A 24758-nucleotide genomic window follows, 5' to 3' on the forward strand; every position below is an offset into this window, starting at 1 on the left:
TAGTGTCAATAGATATGGCCTTGAAGAAAGAACAAAAAAAGTTATCGGGTAAAGATCTGATTCCGGCTAATATTTTTGGTATCCACTTTACACCATAATGAAAATGTCAACATATTACAATCCCTTATTAGACATATATGCCCAACTTATACGCCATTCCCTCTTAATGTACAATGGCATTATGTATAATTTAAAGACCCTGAATACTTCACAACTAGTACTTACAACACTGAAAAAAACGTTTACTTGGATCCAAAGATTTTGACCTTCCCTTCAGGATTGTGGTATTGATTCCGAGGCAAGGTTAGGTTAGGTTATGGAGGTTGACACCAATCCGAACTAGCGGGTTTGTGTCCACTTAGACCATAGTTGGTCCATTGTGATTCCTCTAAACTTCTTTTTCCTTCTCCTCCACGTGTCCGTCATCTTCTGGCCGGAATGAGTCCATTGTATGATAGTGTATCCTTGGAAGCGCCTAGCTCCTCCACCCCGAAGACTTGATGAAGACGAGGATATTCCTCAGGCTGCATTCTCGCAAGTCGGTCAAAGTCTGAAAGAAATAAGAGCCGAGTATCTTGTTTCTTCTGAAAGATAGTGCTGGACACTGGCACAGGAAGTGAAAAGAGTCCTCCGTAGCATCGGGGTCCAGACACCACCTACAAATATCATCCCTTGCTAGGCCTATCCTTACCATATGTTTCCCCAAGGTGTTGTGTCCCGTTATGATGCCTATCATAGACCTTACATCCTCCCTCTGTAATGACATCAGGACCTCAGAGTTCCTAGTATTATTGTCATCCCACATCAATTTGGTTTGTTCACATCCAACAGAAGAAGCCCAACGTCTCTTCCATAAACCTTCATATTTGCCCTTGATCCTGTAAATAAACAAAGAGAGCGGAGGAAAAACGTCCGAAATGACGCTTTCCGTACTACTTGCGCCTTCCTTAGCCAGTATATCTGCCTCTTCATTCCCCTCTATGCCATAATGTCCAGGTACCCAGCACAGAGTTACATTATGCTGTTCAGTGAGAACCTTAAGCTCTCTACGACAGCGGCTGACTACCTTCGACCTTATGTTCGTATTGCCCAGGGCCTTAATAGCTGCCTGACTATCGATGAAAATGCTGATATCGCATCTAAATAGCGGCCTCATCGATATAAGTTCTGCAGCTTTTGCAGTAGCAAATATCTCGGCCTGGAAAATGCTACATTGTTCGTCCAACTTGAAGGACTCCTTAAGTCCCAACTCCTTGCAGTATATTCCGCTGCCTACACCTTCTGTCATTTTAGAGCCGTCAGTATAAATGTTGAGACTCCCAAAGTGTATCCTGTTTACGTCCCAGTCCTCAACGCTCGGGATAATTGAGTCCAGGTCACTCTCAAACATATGCCATGGCGCCATATGGTCCGTTCTTATATGGCGTCCGGCGTACGGTATCAGTTCCGTGTGTCTGCAGCTCGTGCTCACCAAAGAGTCCAGGCCCTTCAGTCTGGTCAGTATGACCTCCGCGGTCTTCCTTATATGCAGGTCCAATGGAATTATCCCCATCAATACCTCCAGTGCGGCTGTGGCCGTTGTCCTCATCGCCCCGGTCATATAGATAAGAGCCGTTCTATTTATCCTGCCCAATCTCTGTATATGATTGTGATGGTTAGTGATGGGCCACCAGACATGACATCCATATACCGCTACTGGCCTTATTACAGCTGTGTATAGCCAGTTGAAAAGGGCCGGTTTCATCCCCCATCGCTCCCCAACGAGCTTCTGACACGCGTATAACGCCGCATAAGTCTTCTTCATACGATCCGCTACGTTCTCTAGCCAATTTAGCCTCGAGTCCAGTACAATCCCCAGATAACGTGTCGATTTCGAGAGTGTCAATCTCGTGCCCTGAAATTCCGGATCTTTGTAACCGACCAGTCTCTTTTTCCTTGTAAAGAGCACCAAATCCGTTTTTCTTGGATTTACTCCCAGTCCACCACCACTAGCCCATTCCGCTAGAGACTTCAGCGACTCGCTCATTACGTCCGAGATCGTATCCAAGAATTTACCTGAGACCATTATGACGATGTCATCCGCGTACGCCACCACTTTTATGCCCCTATTACTCAGGGCGCTAAGAATCTCATCCAATATAATCAACCAGAGCACAGGTGATATCACTCCTCCCTGAGGAAGCCCTCTTGTAGTAGTTGCTTGTCGGTTGTAGTCTGCCAATTCAGCTACGATGTTCCTATGGCGTAGCATTGCCTCAATCCAGTTCGTTACGGCACTGCTAATACCATTTCTCTCCAGAGCAAGTACTACTTTCTCGATTTTTGTGTTCCGAGGCAAAGATGTGGCTTCTTTAAAATAAATAAATTTTTAGCGGCCTATGTTGCGATCAATAAAATTAAAATAGAGATTCCATTTATCGAATTTTCATTCTCTTTTCGCGGTATATTCATAGAGCTATTCATATACAAACAAATGACACTTTAAAAATCCAAATTATAACAGATACATCAAAGTACATGTTTTCTTAATAAAAAAAAAAAAATAAAAAAATAAACTTAAGATGCTAAATCCTCAAAATAAGTCTTAGCCTATATTTGAAGCTCTTTTATCTTAAATTTAAAGATTCAATATTTCAGTTAATTTAAGGACGATTCCTTTAAATACAAAATGTGTTTCTTTATGTGTAAGGAAAATTGGCCTTAGTTCAAAGATATGCGACTTACCAAAATTTGTGTCCTACATTAATAAAAAAAAAATTTTGAAGCAAAGATTATAAACTTTATCTTAAATAAAATTTCGTTATTTTAAAGAAATTTGTCCGTAGTAATTTGTAAATTGCGCATCCTAAAGTTTAGGTTGCGTTATCTTTAGTATTACGTAAATATTTTTTCAGTGTATGATAGAACATCCAAACGACAATTTTTTTGTTGTCTTTTTACATTTAGAGTCAAGTCTGCACATGGACTGATAATAACAGAACTCAGTACAGACTAAACACTAACAATACAAGCATTACCATCACAGTACCGGGCTGTCCATTGTCATAATAAATCTGCAACATTTTACTTTTCTGCCATTTTCATTCATTACATTAACTTGCCTCTACTGGATGTCTAAAAACTTTGGGAAAACTTTGAACCATTGGTGTTGGCGCCTTTTTGCATCATGTCACTTTGTTATCTATCAAATATCCTTTATTTGCATGATGGTGTTGTTGGTGTTGTCCTGGACATAACAACTCACTTTTATTTAATGAGGAGACAATGGCTCTGGGCTGTTGTTTGCATTACGAAGAGTAGTAAAACATAAACTTACTCTTCTTTCTTGCTATGGAGTGCATAGACGTAACTAATAAAGGGTGTGTGAGTGTGTGTGTGTATGGGTCTCCTTGTTCATTTTGTCCATATTTTTATTTTCGTCCAATGCTCATCATATCATTGTATTTTTTTTTTTTTTCGAAAAACTAACATTGTTGGTTTTGAATTATGCGTTTAGTTGGTGTTGAAGACAAAGTACTTGTATTTAAATTGTATATGGGTAGATTAGCATAGTGCACAATGGGACGAAATGCATATTTTTGAAGGGGATAAAAATCTTTATAAAATATAAGAATAAGTGAAGATTTTATCGAGTGGAGTCAATTATATAACACCCCATAACGATACAAATATATAACAGGTTGGCTGATAAGTCCCCGGTCTAACAAAGATAAACACATTTTTTTTGTCAAAATTCGTTTTTCCCTTCGTCGTTCCCTTCAAGAGCGATACAACAATTATAACGACCTTCCAATTTTTTGATACCATTTTGGTAGTACTCCTTCGATTTTGCCTCAAAATAGGCCTCAGTTTCGGCGATCACCTCTTCACTGCAGCAAATTTTTTTCCCTGTGAGCATCCTTTTGAGGTCTGAGAACAAGAAAAAGTCGCTGGGGGCCAGATCTGGAGAATACGGTGGGTGGGGAAGCAATTCGAAGCCCAATTCATGAACTTTTGCCATCGTTCTCAATGACTTGTGGCACGGTGCGTTGTTTTGATGGAACAACACTTTTTTCTTCTTCATATGGGGCCGTTTTGCCGCGATTTCGACCTTCAAACGCTCCAATAACGCCATATAATAGTCACTGTTGATGGTTTTTCCCTTCTCAAGATAATCGATAAAAATTATTCCATGCGCATCCCAAAAAAACAGAGGCCATTACTTTGCCTGCGGACTTTTGAGACTTTCCACGCTTTGGAGACGGTTCACCGGTCGCTGTCCACTCAGCCGACTGTCGATTGGACTCAGAAGTGTAGCGATGGAGCCATGTTTCATCCATTGTCACATATCGACAGAAAAACTCGGGTGTTTTACGAGTTAACAGCTGCAAACACCGCTCAGAATCATCAACACGTTGTTGTTTTTGGTCAAATGTGAGCTCGCGCGGCATCCATTTTGCACAGAGCTTCCGCATATCCAAATATTGACGAATGATATGACCAACGCGTTCCTTTGATATCTTTAAAGTCTCTGCTATCTCGATCAACTTCATTTTACGGTCATTCAAAATCATTTTGTGGATCTCACAAACTAATTGACCTATACACGTCAAAATTTGACACGAATCATTTGAAGGTTGGTACTATATAAAAAAAAAACAAATCGGGATATCGGTGAACGTGGTTATATACCAAATTTAAAACATCTCTACTAACCTAAATCTGTAATGACTTAAAGGTTTTTTACCACTTCCATGCTCTGAACAAATAAAATCGGGGGGCTTCATTAAATCAGGACCGATGTAGCCCATATTCAACCTTGACTAATGGCTCTGCCAAATTCCAGCACTACAAGTTCATTATTGAAAGCTGAAGAATGATTACAATAAACAGCCAATCAGGCATCGTTATGTCGTCTTAGAATTTCTCCCTGATCAAGAAAATATATATTTTCTGTAGTAATTATTTTACGACATCTCCGTTTGCAAGAGAGTGGCCAGTTTCCAGATTTGATTTTCTTCGTTGAGAAGCTATTCCAAATTGAGCAGTTTATGAACAACCCAGCAAAAACAAGTATATACTGCCGTAAGTTCGGACAGGGCGAATTTTATGTACCCTCCACCATGGATTGCGTAGAAACTTCTGCTGAAGACTGTCATCCACAATCGAATTACTTGGGTTGCGGTAACACTTGCCGATGGCAAGGTATTTTAAAACTTCCTAACACCGTCTTCTAAATTACAAGGTAGTCCATACGTAGTATATATTAAACTAAAAAAGGCCGATTAAATACGTATATAATTAAGTTTAAAGTTTCTATAGAAATAACATTTTGACAAAATAAAATGTTGACAACATTTTCTATAGAAGTAAAATTTGGAAAAAATTTTCTATAGAAATAAAATTTGGAAAAAAATTTCTATAGAAATAAAATATTGACAAAATTTTCTATAGAAATAAAATTCTGACAAAATTTTCTATAGAAATAAATTTTTTAAAAAATTTTCTATAGAAATAAAATTTTTACAAAATTTTCTATAGAAATAAAATTTTGACAAAATTTTCTATAGAAATAACAATGACAATGTTTTCCATAAAAATAAAATTTTGGTAGATTATTTTTGGCTCGAGTGGCAACCATGAATATGAACCGATGTGGACCAATTTTTGATTGGGGATCGGCTATATATAACTATAGACCGATATGGACCAATTTTGGCATGGATATTAGCGGCCTTATACTAACACCACGTTGCAAATTTCAACCGGATCGGATGAAGTTTGCTCCTCCAAGAGGCTCCGGAGATCAAATCTGGGGAACGGCTTATATGGGGTCTTTATATAATTATGGACCGATATGGACCAATTTTTGCGTGTTTGTTAGAGACGACATTCGAACACCATGTTCCAAATTTCAACCGGATCGGATGAATTTTGCTCCTCCAAGAGGCTCCGGAGGACAAATCTGGGAATCGATTTATACGGGGCTATATATAATTATGGACCGATATGGACCAATTTTTGCATGGTCATTAGAGAACATATACTAACACCATGTACCAAATTTCAGCCGGATCGAATGAAATTTTCGTTTCTTAGAGGCTCCGCAAGCCAAATCGGGGGATCGGTTTATATGGGGGCTACTACATTATGGACCAATTTTTGCATGGTTGTTAGTGACCACTACTAACACCATGTACCAAATTTCAGCAGGATCGGATAGAATTTGGTCCTCTTAGAGGCTCCGCAAGCCAAATCGGGGAATCGGTTTATATTGGGGCTATATGTAATTATGGACCGATATGGACCAATTTTTGCGTGGTTATTAGAGACCATATACTAACACCATGTACCAAATTTCAGCTGGATCGGATGAAATTTGTTTCTCTTAGAGCGATCGCAAGCCAATTTTGGGGATCCGTTTATTTGGGGCTATACGTAAAAGTGGACCGTTATGGACCAATTTTTGCACGGTTGTTAGAGACAATTACTAACACCATGTACCAAATTTCAGCAGGATCGGATAAAATTTGGTTGTCTTAGAGGCTCCGCAAGCCAAATCGGGGGATCGGTTTATATGGGGTCTATATGTAATTATGGACCGATATGGACCAATTTTTGCACAGTTGTTAGAGACCATATACCAAATTTCAGCCGGATCGGATGAAATTTGCTTCTCTTAGAGCGATCGCAAGCCAAATTTGGTGGTCCGTTTATATGGGGGCTATATGTAAAAGTGGACCGATATGGACACCACGTACCAAATTTCAGCCGGATCGGATAAAATTTGCTTCTCTTAGAGCGATCGCAAGCCAAATTTGGGGGTCCGTTTATATGGGGGCTATACGTAAAAGTGGACCGATATGGCCCGTTTGCAATACCGTCCGACCTACATCAATAACAACTACTTGTACCAAGTTTCAAGTCGATAGGTTGTTTCGTTCGGAAGTTAGCGTGATTTCAACGGACGGACGGACATGCTCAGATCGACACAGAATTTCACCACGACCCAGAATATATATACTTTATGGGGTCTTAGAGCAATATTTCTATGTGTTACAAACGGAATGACAAAGTTAATATACCCCCATCCTATGGTGGAGGGTATAAAAATTTGGAAGTTCTTCTGAAGGCACAACTTTAAAAGAATTTCCAAAAATGCTCTCCCAAATAGGTTCTTTATTTTAACTGCACAGGAAGTTCATTTGAGTTCATTTCTTTATAACTCGTTTTTTTTATATTTTTAATGGGAAATTTTATTTTTTTATTTAAAATAGGTTAAAAGCAGATTAACATCCTACCAGTAAACAGCTGAGAAATATGCAAATTACAAAAAATAACTTGTTTTTTAACATTTGTCCCCACTTTGGGGATTTTGGGGATTTTTTATATTAATCTTGGAAATGGTGTATTTAGCGATATTTCTTAATTTTCCCTGCAAAAAAAAATAAAAATCATAATGAGATCACAATTAGTTCAAAAATTGAATTCATATTTTTTAATACTCAAAAGATCGGAATTAAAAAAAAAAATACTTACCCTAAAAAAAAAATTTCGTTATTTTTGTTTATTTTATTTTTTTTTCAATTACATAAGAGTAAAGTTCTCTCAAGTACCTTTCCAACGATATATTATATTTAGGCCGATGATTAACATCACTTAACATCACTAACTTGGGTAAAATGCATTTCTACAAATGTACGTTTATATGCGGGCTATACCTAAATCTAAACCGATTAAAATCAAACTCGTCACACTTGACTATACTATCGAATATACTCTTTGTGCAAAATTGGAAACAAATCAGAGAAAAAAATCTGGCTTCTCGAGCCGTATAAGTGCATATCGGGAGTAAGATATATATGTGGGGCTATATCTAACTCTGAACCGATTTCAAACAAATTCGGCATGTGTAGCAAGAATGTTAATTCTGCTACTTGTGCAAAATGTCAAGTAAATCAGAGTGAAACTCTGGTCTCGGAGTGAAATTTTAGTTTCCGGTGGTCATGTGAGTGTGAATCGGACAATAGATATGTATGGGAGCTCTCAAAATCTGAACCGATTTCCACCAAATTCAAGCAAATCCAAGGAAAACTCTAGCTTCTGGTTCCATATAAAATACTATCAAAATCCGGTGTTACTACATTATGGCCCCAGAAGCCAAAGTTTTGCTTAGATTTGCTTGAAATTTGTGCCAAAATCGGCAGTTTTCAAATTCTAAAGCACATATGTACCCAATTTTTTTCTAAATTCGTAGAATTTGTAGAGATTGCAGTTAATATAAGAAAAGGATCGGTCCAAAAACGTACCCTGTAGGTTCAAAATACTGACCCCAATTTGTTAAAATTTTGCACAAAAATAAATTGTGGAGCCCATATCTTGCAAACTATAAAATATACTTGCACACGCTAGCGAATTTTTTTCAAGGGTTTTACAACATCTATCCAGCAAAGAAAAAATCATCGAATTCAGTTCATATTTTAACAGCTAAAACAAAATTGGATACCCTCGAGGTGACCAACTTTCAACGCCCCCAGGTCAGCTCGTGGACCCACTAGTGACTTACAAGCTTAGAGCAAAACATCTCAGCTTTCACACAAAGAAAAAACTATATTGATATCTTTATCCGTTCAAAAGTTGCAGAATTATTACAAAAAACTAAACTATGGCTAACATTATTTGGAAAATTTCCTAAAGGCAGTATTGAAAGCCTGCTGCCTTTCATAAATTTCGTCCACAGATCATAATTATGCCGACAGGATTCTACATGGTCATGCAGTCTGAGACTACACATCATAAACTTAACTGTTTTACTGAATGTTTTCTATATATTTATGATATTCAAAAAGTCATCTGAGAGTTATATGAATTTCATGAGGCGCGATCTTCATCGAAGGCAAATCCAGCATATGCTTGTACTTTACCAAATTCTTAACCGAATTAAAACTGTTTACTTTCTCCTAATGATGACAGACAGACTCACACTTCTCGCTTCACAATAGTCCACAAATTGGGATCCGAACTACTGCATTTCTCTTATTTGATCCGACAAGGCCTTACGAATTTAAAACCTTTATCACACTTATTTTGGAAGCATTTAGAAAACCAAATGCTCTCTAAAATATTGTAAGTACTTCAGGATCCTCTTCGTAGATGGTGATCGGTTTGGCTTAAGAGGTAAATCTCTGTAGCAATATTGCTTAGCACAGTGTACAAATAATCTGATAAACATTCCACTTTATTCCAACCCATTGTTCTGACACCAGTTCATGTAGCAAGTGGCATGAGAAACGAATTCTATTAAACAAAAGTTGTGTGCCTTTGTTAATAGTTTCATTACCAGAGACTTATTTCAAAACTTGCAAATGTTATATTTTGCCACTTTCGTTATAACGAAAACAATTCTTAACCGAATTCGAGGCTTAAAACTGTTTACTTTCTCCTAATGATGACAGACAGACTCACACTTCTCGCTTCACAATAGTCCACAAATTGGGACCCGAACTACTGCATTTCTCTTATTTGGTCCGACAAGGTCTTACGAATTTAAAACCTTTATCACACTTATTTTGGAAGCATTTAGAAAACCAAATGCTCTCTAAAATATTGTAAGTACTTCAGGATCCTCTTCGTAGATGGTGATCGGTTTGGCTTAAGAGGTAAATCTCTGCAGCAATATTGCTTAGCAAAGTGTACAAATCATCTGATAAACATTCCACTTTATTCCAACCCATTGTTCTGACACCAGTTCATGTAGCAAGTGGCATGAGAAACGAATTCTATTAAACAAAAGTTGTGTGCCTTTGTTAATAGTTTCATTACCAGAGACTTATTTCAAAACTTGCAAATGTTATATTTTGCCACTTTCGTTCGTTATAACAAAAAGTAAGAGATCCCGCTTTACAGCATTTCTGTAGCACGTAATACATAATGCGTACAATTCATCCTTCTACACACAAAAACTTTAATGTGGATGTAGCTCTAGGTGCGTTAAGTGTTGTTCATGCACTCTAAATGATGAGCGAGAGCATCATTGTTGCTAAAAGAGTTAATGTTGCTGATGCTGTTATTAAAGTTAACACTTTGTTGCCTCGGAGGTATTGAGAACGACAATAGCAGCAACATCAACAGCAGGAATAGTAATGCTAACAGAGTCCCCATTACTAACACTGCACACCCATCATTATTATTCATCAGCAACAAAGAGATCCATAGTGAGGTAGAGTGTTCTTGTATGTTGGTGTGTGTGTGTGTGTGGGTGCAAATGAACTAGAGTATGAGTACCTTAGAGAGCTTAATTGTGTATAGTAAGTTAATGTTACGGGTGTTGAGAGTATAACATCACAAATGAAACAAACACAATGTTGTACACCAACAATGATGATGATGGCGATGGCGATGATGTGATGAACTTATTATTGTAATTGCCACACAGTCATGAGATGATGAGTTTAAGTGATTTTTACGATAGTTCTCTAAAGTTATTTCTTTTGCAAACTCATAATGAATTTCTCATTATATGTGTTTCATTCTCATCATTTTTGATGGTACATTATGTGTTTTGGAGTGTTTGTAATTCGTCATGTTATATTGAGTGTTATAATAACCTTTTTATGATCTCATAACATTATGCATACACTGTGGCGTATGGGTGCTAATTAAATTGTTGCAATGTTGCGTATACGCTACCAAACACAATACTTCCATGAATCGACTGTTTTATGCAGCAATATTCCCCTACGGTGCGAAACTATTGTCTTGGGTATAACAAAGATGAAAATCAAATTTAAGGCTATGGATTAACAAATCAATCAATCCAAAAAAAAAAAAAAAAACACATTAATTAATTTGTTATTATTGACCTAAATTGATTATAACATATATGTATAAGTATTCTATTTTGCCATATGTGTTTATATGTCCAAAAGAAATCTAATTTTAATTTTTGATACGACTCGACGACAAATCTCAGCATTTTAATTTCAGGCCAATAAATTGAAATACGACAAAAGACTATATAGAGACCACATCAAAATATGGGTAAATAGCAACAATATCCACAATATGAATTTATAAAAACACAAAATTTCAAAAAATAGTTAGGCTTCCACAAGTTTACTGGTATTAGTCTATATAGGCATTTTATAAAAAATAAATCTATTCGGGCTAATCAGATAGAAAGTTTAGATGTTAAAAAATTTAATGTGTCGGATATATAAAATAAACATAAACTGCCATAACTTATGACGAGCGGAATTTTAAACAGGGATCCGGAGCGGAGCGTGGAGCGGAGCGGAGCAAGCCCTTTTTTTGCCGGAGCGGTATTTCTAAAATCCGGAGCGGAGCGGGAGCGGAGCGGTTTCCAAATGAAAAACCGCTCCGCTCCGAATAAAATATTACTTGAATGAAATGTGTAACTTTGAAATTACACTGTGTAGGTAATTTCAAATATAGCTAGTACTTAGCGTAGTGTGAGTAAACGTTTAAAATACGATATGTATTTTTGTACGTACGTACATTGGGGAAAACACAACGTGTTTTTTTAGTAATTGTTTTCAAAAACGGCAAATGTCAAAATATATCTCTAGTATGTGTTGTAAAAGTAAACAGTACTTTCGATCAATTTCATCCCGTATTACTACAAAGATGTTTGTAATGAACGTCAAATAAATGCAATTAAATCTTAATTATATTTAATTTTTTAGTTTTCTACACTGAAAAAAATATTGTCATTAAGTCAAAGATTTCATGTCCTTAGAATAAGAATGCAAATTTTGCTTAACATGGAAGACGCATTTCTCTAAAATAAAGTTTTTTTCCTTGTCCAAAAGTCAATAAACTTTTGAATGAAGTTGTAATGTCCTTATAATTAACTGATTTTACTTAAAAATGTGTATCATAACATGAAAGATAAAATATTTGAGGTAAGGTCAACGTGACTTTAATAATTGAGAAAAATTCTTTAAAATTAATAAAATTGTCTTTAAATTTGTTTCCTTTTTGCATCTTGCCTACAAAGCAAAAAATCGTTAAAAAATAAGACATGTTTTTCAACACTTTATTTTAAAGACGCTTTTCACTTGAAACATAGCATAATTTCTACTGCAAGTCGAGTCTTAATATGAAAAATAAAATTGTCGTTAACTCGCTTTTAAAGGATTTTGATAACAACTGACGAAAAAAATCTAAAAAAATTAAAAATTAACATTTGCTTCCTAGAAGCAAGTACATAACCCCCAAATTTAAAAGAGAATTGCGTCTTTAAAGTATCCCTACTTGTATTCTCCGCTTCTTTGGCTCGGAATTAATACCCAAACTGTTAAAGTAAAGACAAAATCTTTGGAACCAGGCATGCTTTTTTTCAGTGTAAGGACATTCATATTTGCTTTACTATTGTACTATATCCTAGCATTACTTCTTCTCTTACTTCTGATATTAGTTCTCGAAAATTTAATTAAAATTATGGATAGTTTCAATTTTGGTTGGCATATACATTTATTTTAATTTTTTCTCACATTGAAAACTAATGACTTGATTTGTATTATTGCATGTTATCTACTTTTTTTGAGAACGAACATTTCTTAAAAACGCTGTTCGAAAATGTATTTTTACAATAAAGGGGAAAAAGCGAAATTAGGTAACACTAGATCTGAGTAAGAATATTCGTAGGTATACCACGGACTGATTTCGATGGAAGTAGTTGCAAACATAAACATACACACATTACAAATATAACAAAACCTCTTCTCTACGTCTGTTGCAAAACAAAAAAAAACTTTCGGAGAGTAGTTACTTCTACTCTGTGTATAGACTTTCAATTCCAATCAGCGTTGCCGTTTTGGTCCGATCGGACCAAAATTGGTCCAAAATATTTCTAATTTTTAAATTTGGTCCGATGGTCGGACCAAACAGAATTTGGTCCATTTTGGTCCATTTTCGTAAATTTGGTTTCTATCACATATTAAATAGTAGATGGTGCACCGCAAAGAATATTGTCGGGAGGCCAAATATTTCACATGCTTAAAATACGAATACGAATTTTGCCTAGAATAGAAGACGTATTTCTCTGAAATAAAGTTTTTTCCTTGTCTAAAAGTCTCTAAACTTTTCAATGAAGTCTGTCCTTATAGCTAACTGATTCGACATAAAAATATGTATCCTAATATGAATGAAAAATTCGTTTTAATGAAGTCAAAATGGATTTAATATTTCTGAAAAAATCTTCAAAATTAATAAAATGTTTCAACACATTGTTTTAAAGTCATTATACCCTAAACCACATAGTGGTTAGGGTATAATAAGTTTGATCTGCCAAAAAATGTGCCTACCAGAAATATTGATTTTAGACCCCATAGAATATATACCGATCGACTCAGAACCACCTCGATCTAGCGCTTGGTGTCCGTCCGTCCGTCTGTCCATGTATTTGTTGTTCAAAGGATTCCGGTCGCAATTATTAACCGATTTTGATGAAATTTGGTACAGGGAGTTTTTTGGGCACAAGGACGAACGCTATTGAATTTGGAAGAAATCGGATCAAATTTAGATATAGCTCCCATATATATGTATCGCCCGATTTCGACAAATGGGGTCACGCTGTGCCCCCATAAAATAAAACTTAATTGAACAAATTATACAATGTTTGTACTATAGTTTTCTCGAAGAGGAGCGGAGCGGAGCGTGGAGCGGAGCGGAGCGATTTTTTTTTTCTCGGAGCGGAGCGTGGAGCGGAGCGGTTTTCTTTTCTCCGGAGCGGGAGCGGAGCGGAGCGAAAAAAATGGACCGCTCCGGATCCCTGATTTTAAATAACCACTACCATACAACAGATGACAGGAATAGCTGGACAGTTACGAATATTGTTTCTATAGAAGTAAAGGGTGGTTAAAATTTCAAGGGCCGATGTTGGTTTTGAATAAAACACAAACTATTTAGGAAATTATTGTATTTTATTATGATATATTGGTATTACTCAATTATGTATGGAACAAAATATCGGCCAAATGGGCACCGCGACGTCGGTGGTACACCTTCATAATGGAGGTTCTATGCCGTTAATGTGTCCAGTTGTCTCATCCTTTATATCCTTGTTGCTGGTTTATCGACGTACTCCTTTTCTTTCAAATAACCCCAAAGAAAAAAGTCCAACGGTGTCAAATCACATGATCTTGGCGGCCAAGATGATTTTCTTCGAAAATTGATCATCCACTGTTGCCATTTCTTGCAACCATTTAACACGTTGTTGGATTGTGTATCTCTCCATGGTTCAAATTGAGTAAGTCTGAAATAGAGAAATGTGAAATAAAATTCGGAAAAAAACTTGGCGTTTAGATGTGGTTCACATTCAACATCGGCCCTTACAATTTAACCACCCTTTAAAATGGTGAAACATCGATTAGTTAATGTCTATCAGTTATGGAGAGAATTTCTAGTGGCTTTGATGAAACAAACAAAAGGGCCGGCTCAAATGGCACGTTGGCAGAGCTTTAATTTAACATTACAGCTTCAAAGGACATCGGATGTACATGGAGATTTCTCAAGTAATTATCTCCATATACAAAATCTGGGCCGACGGGAAATTTCCGCATTTATTTATGGATCTCAAATAACTTAAAATTTCTGACAAATCTAATGAGCATTTTTGACTGGGAAAATTTTCTTAAAAAAAATCGAAGATGGGTGCTACATCACAAAATTGTCCATTATCGAACTCGACATGCCTGCAAAAATTAAGAACGTTAGGTTCTACTGCTATATTGCCTTAAAATTGTACCTTTATCAAGAGTATATATAGGGTAAAAAATCGATATTTTAATTTGTTAAAAATGGGCAATGATCAATTCAGCACATATTCTAGTAAAACTTGCTTTTGATATCACCGTGAAATTTCACCCATATAAATACACTTTGAAATCCAGTACTTCGTTTTTCGTTGTTCGATTAAAAACCATAATGGAATCTAATTTGTCGAAATATTTCTTTAGTTACAATGATATTAAGTATTTTTATACCCTGCTCCACACGTGGAACACCCTGCACAGATTTGACCAAATTTGGTCAAAATCGGTTCAGATTTAGATATAACTCCCATATATGTCTTTCGCCCGATTTAGATTCATATGACGGAGGCCAAAGTTTCATTTCGAAAATTTTGAAGTTTTGCACTGAGAGTTCACTTACAATTTTAGCAATGTGTGCCAAATTTTATCAAAATCGGGTTAGAATTAGACAAAGCCCCCATATATATGTTCTTCCGATTTTAGCAAATATGGCTAAAATACGTACATGTTTCTTGTAAAATCGTCACTATTAAGTCGAAAAGTCGCAAAAACAAATTTTGCCTAGATGGAGTCAGATTTAAAGGTATGTATATGGCAACACATCTGGCGGATTTGATATGGTATAAAAAATGTGGAACTACCAAGTGGTGCAGGGTATAATATAGTCGAATGGCCCCGACCGACTTTAGACTTTCTTTGCATGTTTACCTATATCAATTTCCTGAGCATCGGGAACACTTAATTTTTATTTAATCTAGCTGAAATTTGGATTCCTGTAGACCTATAGATACAAATCCTGAATAAATTTTATTTATACATGGTATTAGGATTATCTCAATTTTATATGTATTTTTAATATTTACTTTTTTTTAGGGTCAACCCAATTAGATAAATTTTTAGGTCATTAACATATTAACCCCCATTTTCTGGAAGGTCCGTTAGTGCTACGTTAACTAACGAACTTTTAAACCGTACTATGGACATATCTGTCATATTTTCTATATATTCCATATGCCAGTTAGGAACATAACTGCTAAAAAATTTTCAGTTAAAATTAACCGGAGAGAAGATATTTCGATTTTACTTTCTTTAAACTGAGAGTTAAATTCTAAGGCAGATACATGAAAATGGCCGTAAAGGTACCATATTGTAGTTAGCAATTTTTTGATTAAAACTACCCAATATTTACCTTACAAACAAATCTCTCTTATTACTGCAAAACGTACATAGTAACTAACTATCACAATACCTAAAGTACTCATTTTATATATTTGCCATGGCAAAATTTATTGTTTCTGTTCTGTTACCGGTTTTTTTTGTTCTTGTTGTTGCTTTAGTAATCTCCAGCATTACTGACCACAACATAATGAGCATTGTGCTCTAACACAATTGGCCAAAGTTAAACTGTGTGGTCCATAAAATCTATTAAAAACCATTTACATAAAATTAACCTAAATTGACCTTATTTTAAGGGAGCAGTGAGAGGTGGAGAGCGCGTATATGTTACCGGAAACCATTAAATAATTGCCATGGCATGGCAAAGTGAACATTTTGCCAGAGTATCGCCAAAAGCGATTCAATGCTAATCGCATTGTTACACAAAATGATATGGCAAAATGGTAGTAGTGGATAGTGATATGTTGGTATGTTGTAGTCATAAAAAGGTGTTAACCCAATAAATGGACAATGCCTACGTTTGCTAGAGCAAAGAATTTCGAAATCGGCTCGGAAAATGGTTATTGCAAATGTCATTGAATGTGTGAGTGAGTGTGTGTTCATGATAGTAAATGTGGTTGTAATCACAAGGCATTTTGATGACGGTGGTTAAATTTCAAAAGTTCAAATTACCACATATAACTACACCCAGAGAAGGAATATGATCACCTCAACCATGTTTCAAGAGCAAAATGTTATTTTTGAATGATGACCATGTAACATGTTTGTCGTAACCATGTTATTTTCTCGGAGATTATGTGTCTGATTTCGGCAAGCATATTATTTTTGGTGAGAAAAGAATATTTTTGCCATAAAAATGTTACATGGTCAACATCCAAAAATAACATTTTGCTCTTGAAACATGGTTGAGGTGATCATATTCCTTCTCTGCGCGTATGGTCAAAGCAAATAACGAAAATCTAAAACAGTCGTTTCAATCCAAAACGGTCGAAGATGATACGATCTATATCTGTATCTTAGCCGGTCCTTGGTCCTCTTCATACAATTCGCTACAATGCCTTCAATAGTTTGTATGCCCGCCTTAGATACGGAGGATCATAGGTTTTCATCTAGTTCCCATCGATCCCGGTAATTCTGGTTGCATTTCTGAGTGCTTCAAACAGTATTTTTCTGGCTCTTATCCCCAAATTGCTAAGCTATCGTCCTTAAAAGTCCCCAATTTAGATTAAAATTCCCCACAAAAATCCCCAAAAATTTGTTTATTTTTTAAGTTTTACGAAAACTAATGAAATATACTCTGCTTTAGAAAATCAGTAATAATTAAAAATTGAAAAAAAAACAAAATATTTGCCATACCAGCTTGCAAAATATCATCTGGAATCTGGAAATAATAATTAAAAATTGAAAAAAAAAAAAAAAACAAAATGTTTGCCATACCAGCTTGCAAAATATCATCTGGAATCACCGAAAATCATCTTTCAAATGCTCAAGAGATGAAAATGGGAATTCCGTCACCATGTATTTACTTAAGTAGTAAAATTGATTGGTAGATCAATATGAAGGTAAACCATCTCTATCATTTCTATATTTATGAGATATGTGATCCAAATCAGTGATGAACACTGATGAGGGGGATACAATAAGGCCCGAGTCATCACAATTTTACAATTGAAAAATTATGTCTTAGTCAAGCTAAGTAACATTATAAATTAGCCTTTACTTCCCCACCGTGGTGCAATAGTTAGCATGCCCGCCTTGCATACACAAGTTCGTGGGTTCGATTACTGCTTCGACCGAACACCAAAAAGTTTTTCAGCGGTGGATTAAAGGGTGATACGGTCAAAATTTGGTCAATATAAACTTGACGTATTTCTTTCAATTTTGCATTTAAAAAACGTGAACACCCCTCATTTTGAAGGTGTGTGTGTGTGTGTGTAGAATGTTGCTCCTATTTTGATTTTGGAATTCACTCTTCAGTTGTCAAAATGCCGTCCAAGCAAGAAGAGCAGCGTATCAAAATTTTGCTCGCGCATCGCGAAAATCCGAGCTACTCTCACGCAAAGCTGGCAAAATCGCTTAAAGTTGCCAAATCAACCGTTACAAATGTAATTAAAGTGTTTGTGGAACGTTTGTCGACAGCCAAGAAGTCTGGATCGGGGGGAAATCGAAAACCGGAAGCCGCTGAGACGACAAAGAGAGTTGCCGGTAGTTTCAAGCGAAACCCTAACCTCTCTCTCTGAGATGCCGCAAATAAGCTGGGTGTATCGTCTACAACCGTGCATCGAGCCAAAAAACGAGCCGGACTATCGACTTACAAGAAGGTAGTGACTCCAAATCGCGATGATAAACAAAATACGACGGCCAAAGCGCGATCCCGGAGGCTGTACACGACGATGCTGACGAAGTTTGACTGCGTGGTAATGGACGACGAAACCTACGCCAAAGCCGACTACAAGCAGCTTCCGGGACAGGAGTTTTATACGGAAAAAGGAAGGGGAAAGGTAGCAGATATTTTCAAGCACATAAAACGGTCAAAGTTCGCAACGAAATATCTGGTTTGGCAAGCCATCTGTACCTGTGGCTTGAAAAGCAGCATTTTCCGGGACTGTCAACCAAGAAATTTACGTGAAAGAGTGTTTGAATAAACGTCTGCTGTCTTTCCTGAAGAACACGGTTGTTCCGTACTGTTTTGGCCGGATTTGGCATCTTGCCATTACGGTAAAAAGGCCATGGAGTGGTACGCCGGCAACAACGTGCAGGTGGTTCCCAAGGACAATAACCCTCCCAACACGCCAGAGCTCCGCCGAATTGAGAAATACTGGGCTATTGTCAAGCGGAATCTAAGGAAGACCAAAAAAACTGCTAAGGACGAGCAGCAGTTCAAGGCAAACTGGCTTTCTGCGGCGAAGAAGGTGGACAAGGTGGCTGTACAAAATCCGATGGCAGGTGTCAAGCGTGAGGGCCGGCAATTCGGATTTGGAAAAGCGAAAGCCTAACTGAATATTTTTCCTGAATTTTATACTAATTGAACTTGAAAAAGAAATTTAATTTAATTTTTTAAATAAACGATTTCACCGATTTACACGCGTTTTCCCCTGACCAAATTTTGACCGTATCACCCTTTATCCCAACTCAGTAATGCTGGTGACATTTCTGAGTGTTTCAAAGCTTCTCTAAGTGGTTTCACAATGTGGAACGCCGTTCGGACTCTACTATAAAAAGGAGGTCCCTTGTCATTGAGCTTAACATGGAATCGGACAGCACTCAGTGATAAGAGAGAAGTTCACCTCCGTGGTATAACAATGGACTGAATAATGTAAGTGAGCCTAATACATCGGGCTGCCACCTAACCTAACCTAACCTACTCCCCCATTATAAAATTCCGTGTCGGTTCTAGTACAAATGCTCCATTTTCACCCTATTGTGAGCCGTACAATAAAGATAAAAAAGTTTTCTATTTAAAATTTTAACAAGTATATACGGCCGTAAGTTCGGCCAGGCTGAATTTTATGTACGCTCCACCATGGATTGCGTAGAAACTTCTACCAAAGACTGTCATACACAATCAAATTACTTGGGTTGTGGTAATTCTTACCGATGACAAGGTATCTTAAAACTTCTTAACATCGTCTCCTAAATTGTGAGTTAGTCCATGCGTGGTATATATTAGACAAAAAAGATAAGTCTACAAATAATTACGAACCGATATGAACTTTTGCGCGGTAATTAGAGAGCCAGAATTGAATTATGGGGGTCGCTTTATATGGGGGCTATATACAATAATGAACCGATATGGACCAATTTTTGTGTGACTGGGGATTGATTTATCATATCAGTCTACATCTATATATAGATTGATATGGCCCTAGTTAGGCATGGTTGTTAACGACCATATATTAACACCACGTACCAAATTTCAACCGGATCGGATGCATCTTGCATCTCCAAAAGGCTCCGGAGGTCAAATCTGGGAATCGGTTTATATGGGGGATATATATGATTATAGACCGATATGGACCAATTTTTGCATGATTGTTAGATACCATGTAACAAGTTTCAACCGGATCGGATGAGTTTTACTCCTCCAAGAGGCTCCGAAGGTCAAATCTGGGGATCGGTTTATATGGGGGCTATACGTAAAAGTGGTCCAGTATGGCCCATTTGCATACGACCTACATCACTAACAACTACGATAGCTTGTTTCGTTCGGAAGTTAGCGTGATTTCAACAGACGGACGAACGGACGGACGGACATGCTTAGATCGTCTCAGAATTTCACCACGACCGAGAATATATATACTTTATGGGATTTTAGAGCAATATTTCGATGTGTTCCTAACGGAATGACAAAGTTAATATACCCCCAAACAATATCCCCAATCACCAATACTGGCAACACTGCTTTCAAAGCTTCTGCAAGTGGTTTCATCGAAATGCGAAACATTGTTCGGATTCGTCTATAAAAATTACGTCCATGTCATTCATCTAAACATGAAATCGGACACCACTCAGTGAGAGATAAGTTCACCACTGTGGTATCACAATGGACTGAATAGTCTAAGTGAGCATGAAATGAGGGGCCGCCTCTATACCTAACTTTACACAATCATAGCTCTATGAAGTACGTCCCCATGAAATAAATCCTCAAACACGAAATATGTGCCCAATTTAGTCTACATATAATAATAACAATGATTGTTAATTTTTGTAAATTTATGTCATTTCGTTTGTAACACATCGAAATATTGGTCTTAAGCCATAAAAAGGTATGATCGGAAGCAAATTAAGATATCTACGTTGAACACAAAAATACATAAACGAACAGACATACGGATATCGCTGAATTTTTATTTTAAGAGTATTGATATTCTAAGCCAAGAGGGTCTGATTGGTTTTATTTACGAGGCGTTACATACAAACTTATTACACCCTGTACCAGAGAAATGGATTGGTTATAAAAACAGTCCCAGCAAAAAAATTTGAAGTGCTTCCAAAGGCACAACTTTAAAAGCACTTCCAGAGGATGCACTCCCAATGATGTTCTTTATTTTAACTACCCCGGAAGTTATTCTCATTAGATTTTTTTATAACATGCCTTTTTCATACTTTTAATGGGTAATTTTAACTTTTTTATTTCAAATAGGTTAAAAACAGAGTAAGAATTCGTAAAATGGTACAAATCATTTAAATTTTGTTAAAAAAATTCTAAATCCAATCTGGAAAAATTGTGAATTTTTACAAAATATCACAGAATGTATTTAATTTACATCCAAAACATTGAATTCGGTTCACACCTATAGATGTGATGCACATTCAATGCAATGGCTGTTGTGTGCACTATTACAACAGCCGTCCTATGATGAGCCCATGTTAAATTCATCGCTTCTGCGTCAATTTTGCACCACTTCCGGATCCAAAAAGAGTATTTTCATTAAATTTTTGGCGGCGCTTTTTTCTGGGGTGCTTCATGGCTCTGAGTTTAGTTTTGTTTTTATGAAATCATCCCTGTGGATCAATCCCTGTTGGTCCCTGAAAATTTTGTCCATCACCTTTTCGTTGTGGGTATGACTACGGACCCCATGAAAAACAGCCCCAAAACCTAAATAAATTAGGAGCCCAAAAAATTATATGGAAAACAACAACACCATTTTTTTTTGTGAAGTAACTTTATATTTTTAGAATTTTACCATATGTTTAAGCTATCAGACATAAGGTTATTTTCCGCAAATAAAACTTTATATTATTATCGGGCCCGTTTGCGTAATGCAAATAAACCCCATCTTTTCAAATGAAAATAAACCCCCATTTCCTTTTTGGGATTATTGTGATTTGAAAATATTTCATTGGCTATAATAATTTTTTGTGCACACTAGTTAAGTGAACTATAAAAGGAGGGAAAATTATATACAAATGAATGAAGGAAATCTTTATCCAAATTTCGTGTCTCCCATAAAATAGTTCAGAATTTATTAAAATTTAAAAATTTTACCAATAATGCGCCATCTTGAACTACCTATGGCACTAAAGTAATTTTTGCAATTTTGAACTCCAATTGATTCCCTCCAACTAGAAATTTTTTTAGCAAGTGAAGAACTTAATTACGTATAATAAATTTTCTTGAATTTGTCGAAAAATATTTACTTCGTTTTGTGCAATCGGTGAGACATCTGGTTTTGTAATTCAGTTTAGATAAAATTTTCTAAAATTAACCGATTTTTTTTTCCTGGTGGTTTTAATGTTTTTGAGTGTGGGATTTGACAACGGCAACCATAGACAATTTTTTTTGTTATGGATAACATTGTGTCGCATCTCCTATGGGCAGAGTCTTAAGTGAGCTAAAGCGATTCCCAAGAGATGTATACTGAGTAACCATATTTAATTTTTTCAGTTAGGGTTCATTTTCACGCGGTCTTTTAAATCAAAAAGGAAAATGAGACCTCCTTATATTTTGAGGTCCATTTTAATCAGGGTTGCCATTTTGGTCCATTTTCGTCAAATCGGTTGTTTTTCCAAATTTTCTGTAGAAATGAAATTTTTGCAAAATTTTCTATAGAAATAAAAATTTGACAAAATTTTCTATAGACATACAAATTTGACAAAATTTTCTATAGAAATAAAATGTTGACAAAATTTGCTATAGAAATAAAATTTTGACAACATTTTCACAAAATTTTCCATAGAAATAAAATTTTAACATAATATTCGAAAGAAATAAAATTTTAACAAAATATTCTATAGAAATAAAATTTTCACAAAATTTTCTATAGAAATAAAAATTTGACAAAATTTTCTATAGACATAAAAATTTGACAAAATTTTCTATAGAAATAAAATGTTGACAAAATTTGCTATAGAAATAAAATTTTGACAACATTTTTCTATAGAAATACAATTTTGACAAAATTTTCTATAGAAATAAAGTTTTGACAAAAATTCTATAGAAATAAAATTTTGACATAATTTTCTATAGAAAAAAAATTTTGACAAAATTTTCTATTGAAATAAAATTCTGACAAAATATCCTATAGAAATAAAATTTTGAAAAAATGTTCTACTGAAATAAAATTTTGACAAAATTTTCTATAGAAATGAAATTTTGGCAAAATTTTTTGTAGAAATAAAATTTTGGCAAAATTTTCTATAAAAATAAAATTTTGACAAAATTTTCCATAGAAATAAAATTTTGACAACATTTTCTATAGAAATACAATTTTGACTAAATTTTCTATAGAAACAAAATTTTGACAAAAAATTTCTATAGAAATAAAGTTTTGACAAAATTTTCTGCAGAAATGAAATTTTTGCAAAATTTTCTGTAGAAATAACATTAAAAAAAATTCTGCGTACATTTCCTATAGAAAAAAAAATTGCCAAAATATTTGTATAGAAATAAAATTTTGGACGGCTTTCTATAGAAAAAACATTTTGTGATAACTTTCTATAGAAATAAATTTTTTAAAAAATTTTCTATAAAAGTAACATTCTCACAAAATTTTATATAGAAATAAAATTTTAGCAAAGTATTCTATAGAAATAAAACTTTGACAAAACTTTCTATAGAAATAAAATTTTGACAACATTTTCTATAGAAATAAAATTTTGACAAAATTTTCTATAGAAATAAAATTTTGAAAAAATTTTCTATAGAAATAAAATTTTTACAAAATTTTCTATAGAAATAAAATTTTGACAAAATTTTCTATAGAAATAAAATTTTGACAAAATTTTCTATAGAAATAAAAAGTTTAACAAAAATTTTCTATAAAATAAATAGAAATAAAAATTTCACAGTTTTCTATCGAAGTAAAACTTTGGAAAAATTTTAACTTTTAAATGACTTAATTTGGAAAAAGGGTCCTCGGGTACGAATTTTGGTTCAATTTTGGAAAAATCTTGGTCTAAAATAAAAATTCATTGTTGCAACGCTGATTTTAATGCTTCACTTACATTTTATTGGGAATCATTTCCCTTGAGCTAATATTCATTATGAAGCGTCACATTTGTGGCCCTGTTTCATTTAGGTTTTGTGGCTCATTTTATTACGCCCTTTTTGTAGTTTCTCTAAATATATATATATATTTAATATTCTAAAAACACTGTATATTTTAGACACATTATGGGAACATTTTTAATTCTTTCTATTCCACCTAATAACATGAAATTGAAATGGCAAAATATAACAAAACATATGAACATCTATGGGACCTGGGCTAACAAGTGACTAACACGCCGCCTGCTACACTTACTGTATGTCCTTTGCAGGGCCAATGCATAACACTGATTACTCTACCATTAATTTGACTCTGCATTTCCGCTGCAGCTGCCATTTTGGGCAAATAAAAAAACTCGTAATGAGATTTAATTTACGGTTTGTAATTTTCGCTTTTTCCCCGCACTTTAACACAACCACCATATTACCATGATGTTAACTAAGTTACAACCTCTACATCTGACCTTTTCACTTTTATTTTGTAACCGAGTTTGCCTATCATTTTGGTCACGAGCTGCCATATGTAGGTTATGAACTTTCTAGTAAATTTCGAAATGCGCACCATAATCAAAAAAAAAAAACGCAAAACGAAAACTTCTCGGTAAGTTCGAGTGGCCCATATACGATGAGTACGAGTACATCGCAGACAAAACCATAAGCCAGGGCAATCGGAAATAAAACCGTGAAACAAGTGAAAATGGTTTATAATGAGCTTAAATCATAACATTGTTATCCTCATTTCCAAATGACTTTTGGCTGCAAGTTTTGTGTAAACTTGTTTTTAGTTTTTGTTGTTTTTTGGTTTTTTCGTTGTTGTTTTTGTAGGATATTTCTAT

General features: G+C 35.3%; 1 protein-coding gene across 1 annotated transcript; it reads right to left on the reverse strand.

Moving 5' to 3' along the window:
- Nucleotides 1–422: 422 nt before the first annotated feature.
- Nucleotides 423–24259, reverse strand: LOC142240051 (uncharacterized). The gene is made up of 5 exons (XM_075311770.1): nt 24179–24259; nt 17289–17313; nt 1074–2349; nt 661–878; nt 423–550 (listed from the first exon to the last, which is right to left on the reverse strand). Exons 1-5 carry the CDS (start codon nt 24257–24259, stop codon nt 423–425), a joined length of 1728 nt encoding a protein of 575 aa, XP_075167885.1.
- Nucleotides 24260–24758: the final 499 nt, after the last annotated feature.

The sequence above is a fragment of the Haematobia irritans genome, chromosome 5 (genome assembly GCF_050003625.1).
Source record: "Haematobia irritans isolate KBUSLIRL chromosome 5, ASM5000362v1, whole genome shotgun sequence".
NCBI classification, from domain to species: Eukaryota; Metazoa; Arthropoda; class Insecta; order Diptera; family Muscidae; genus Haematobia; species Haematobia irritans.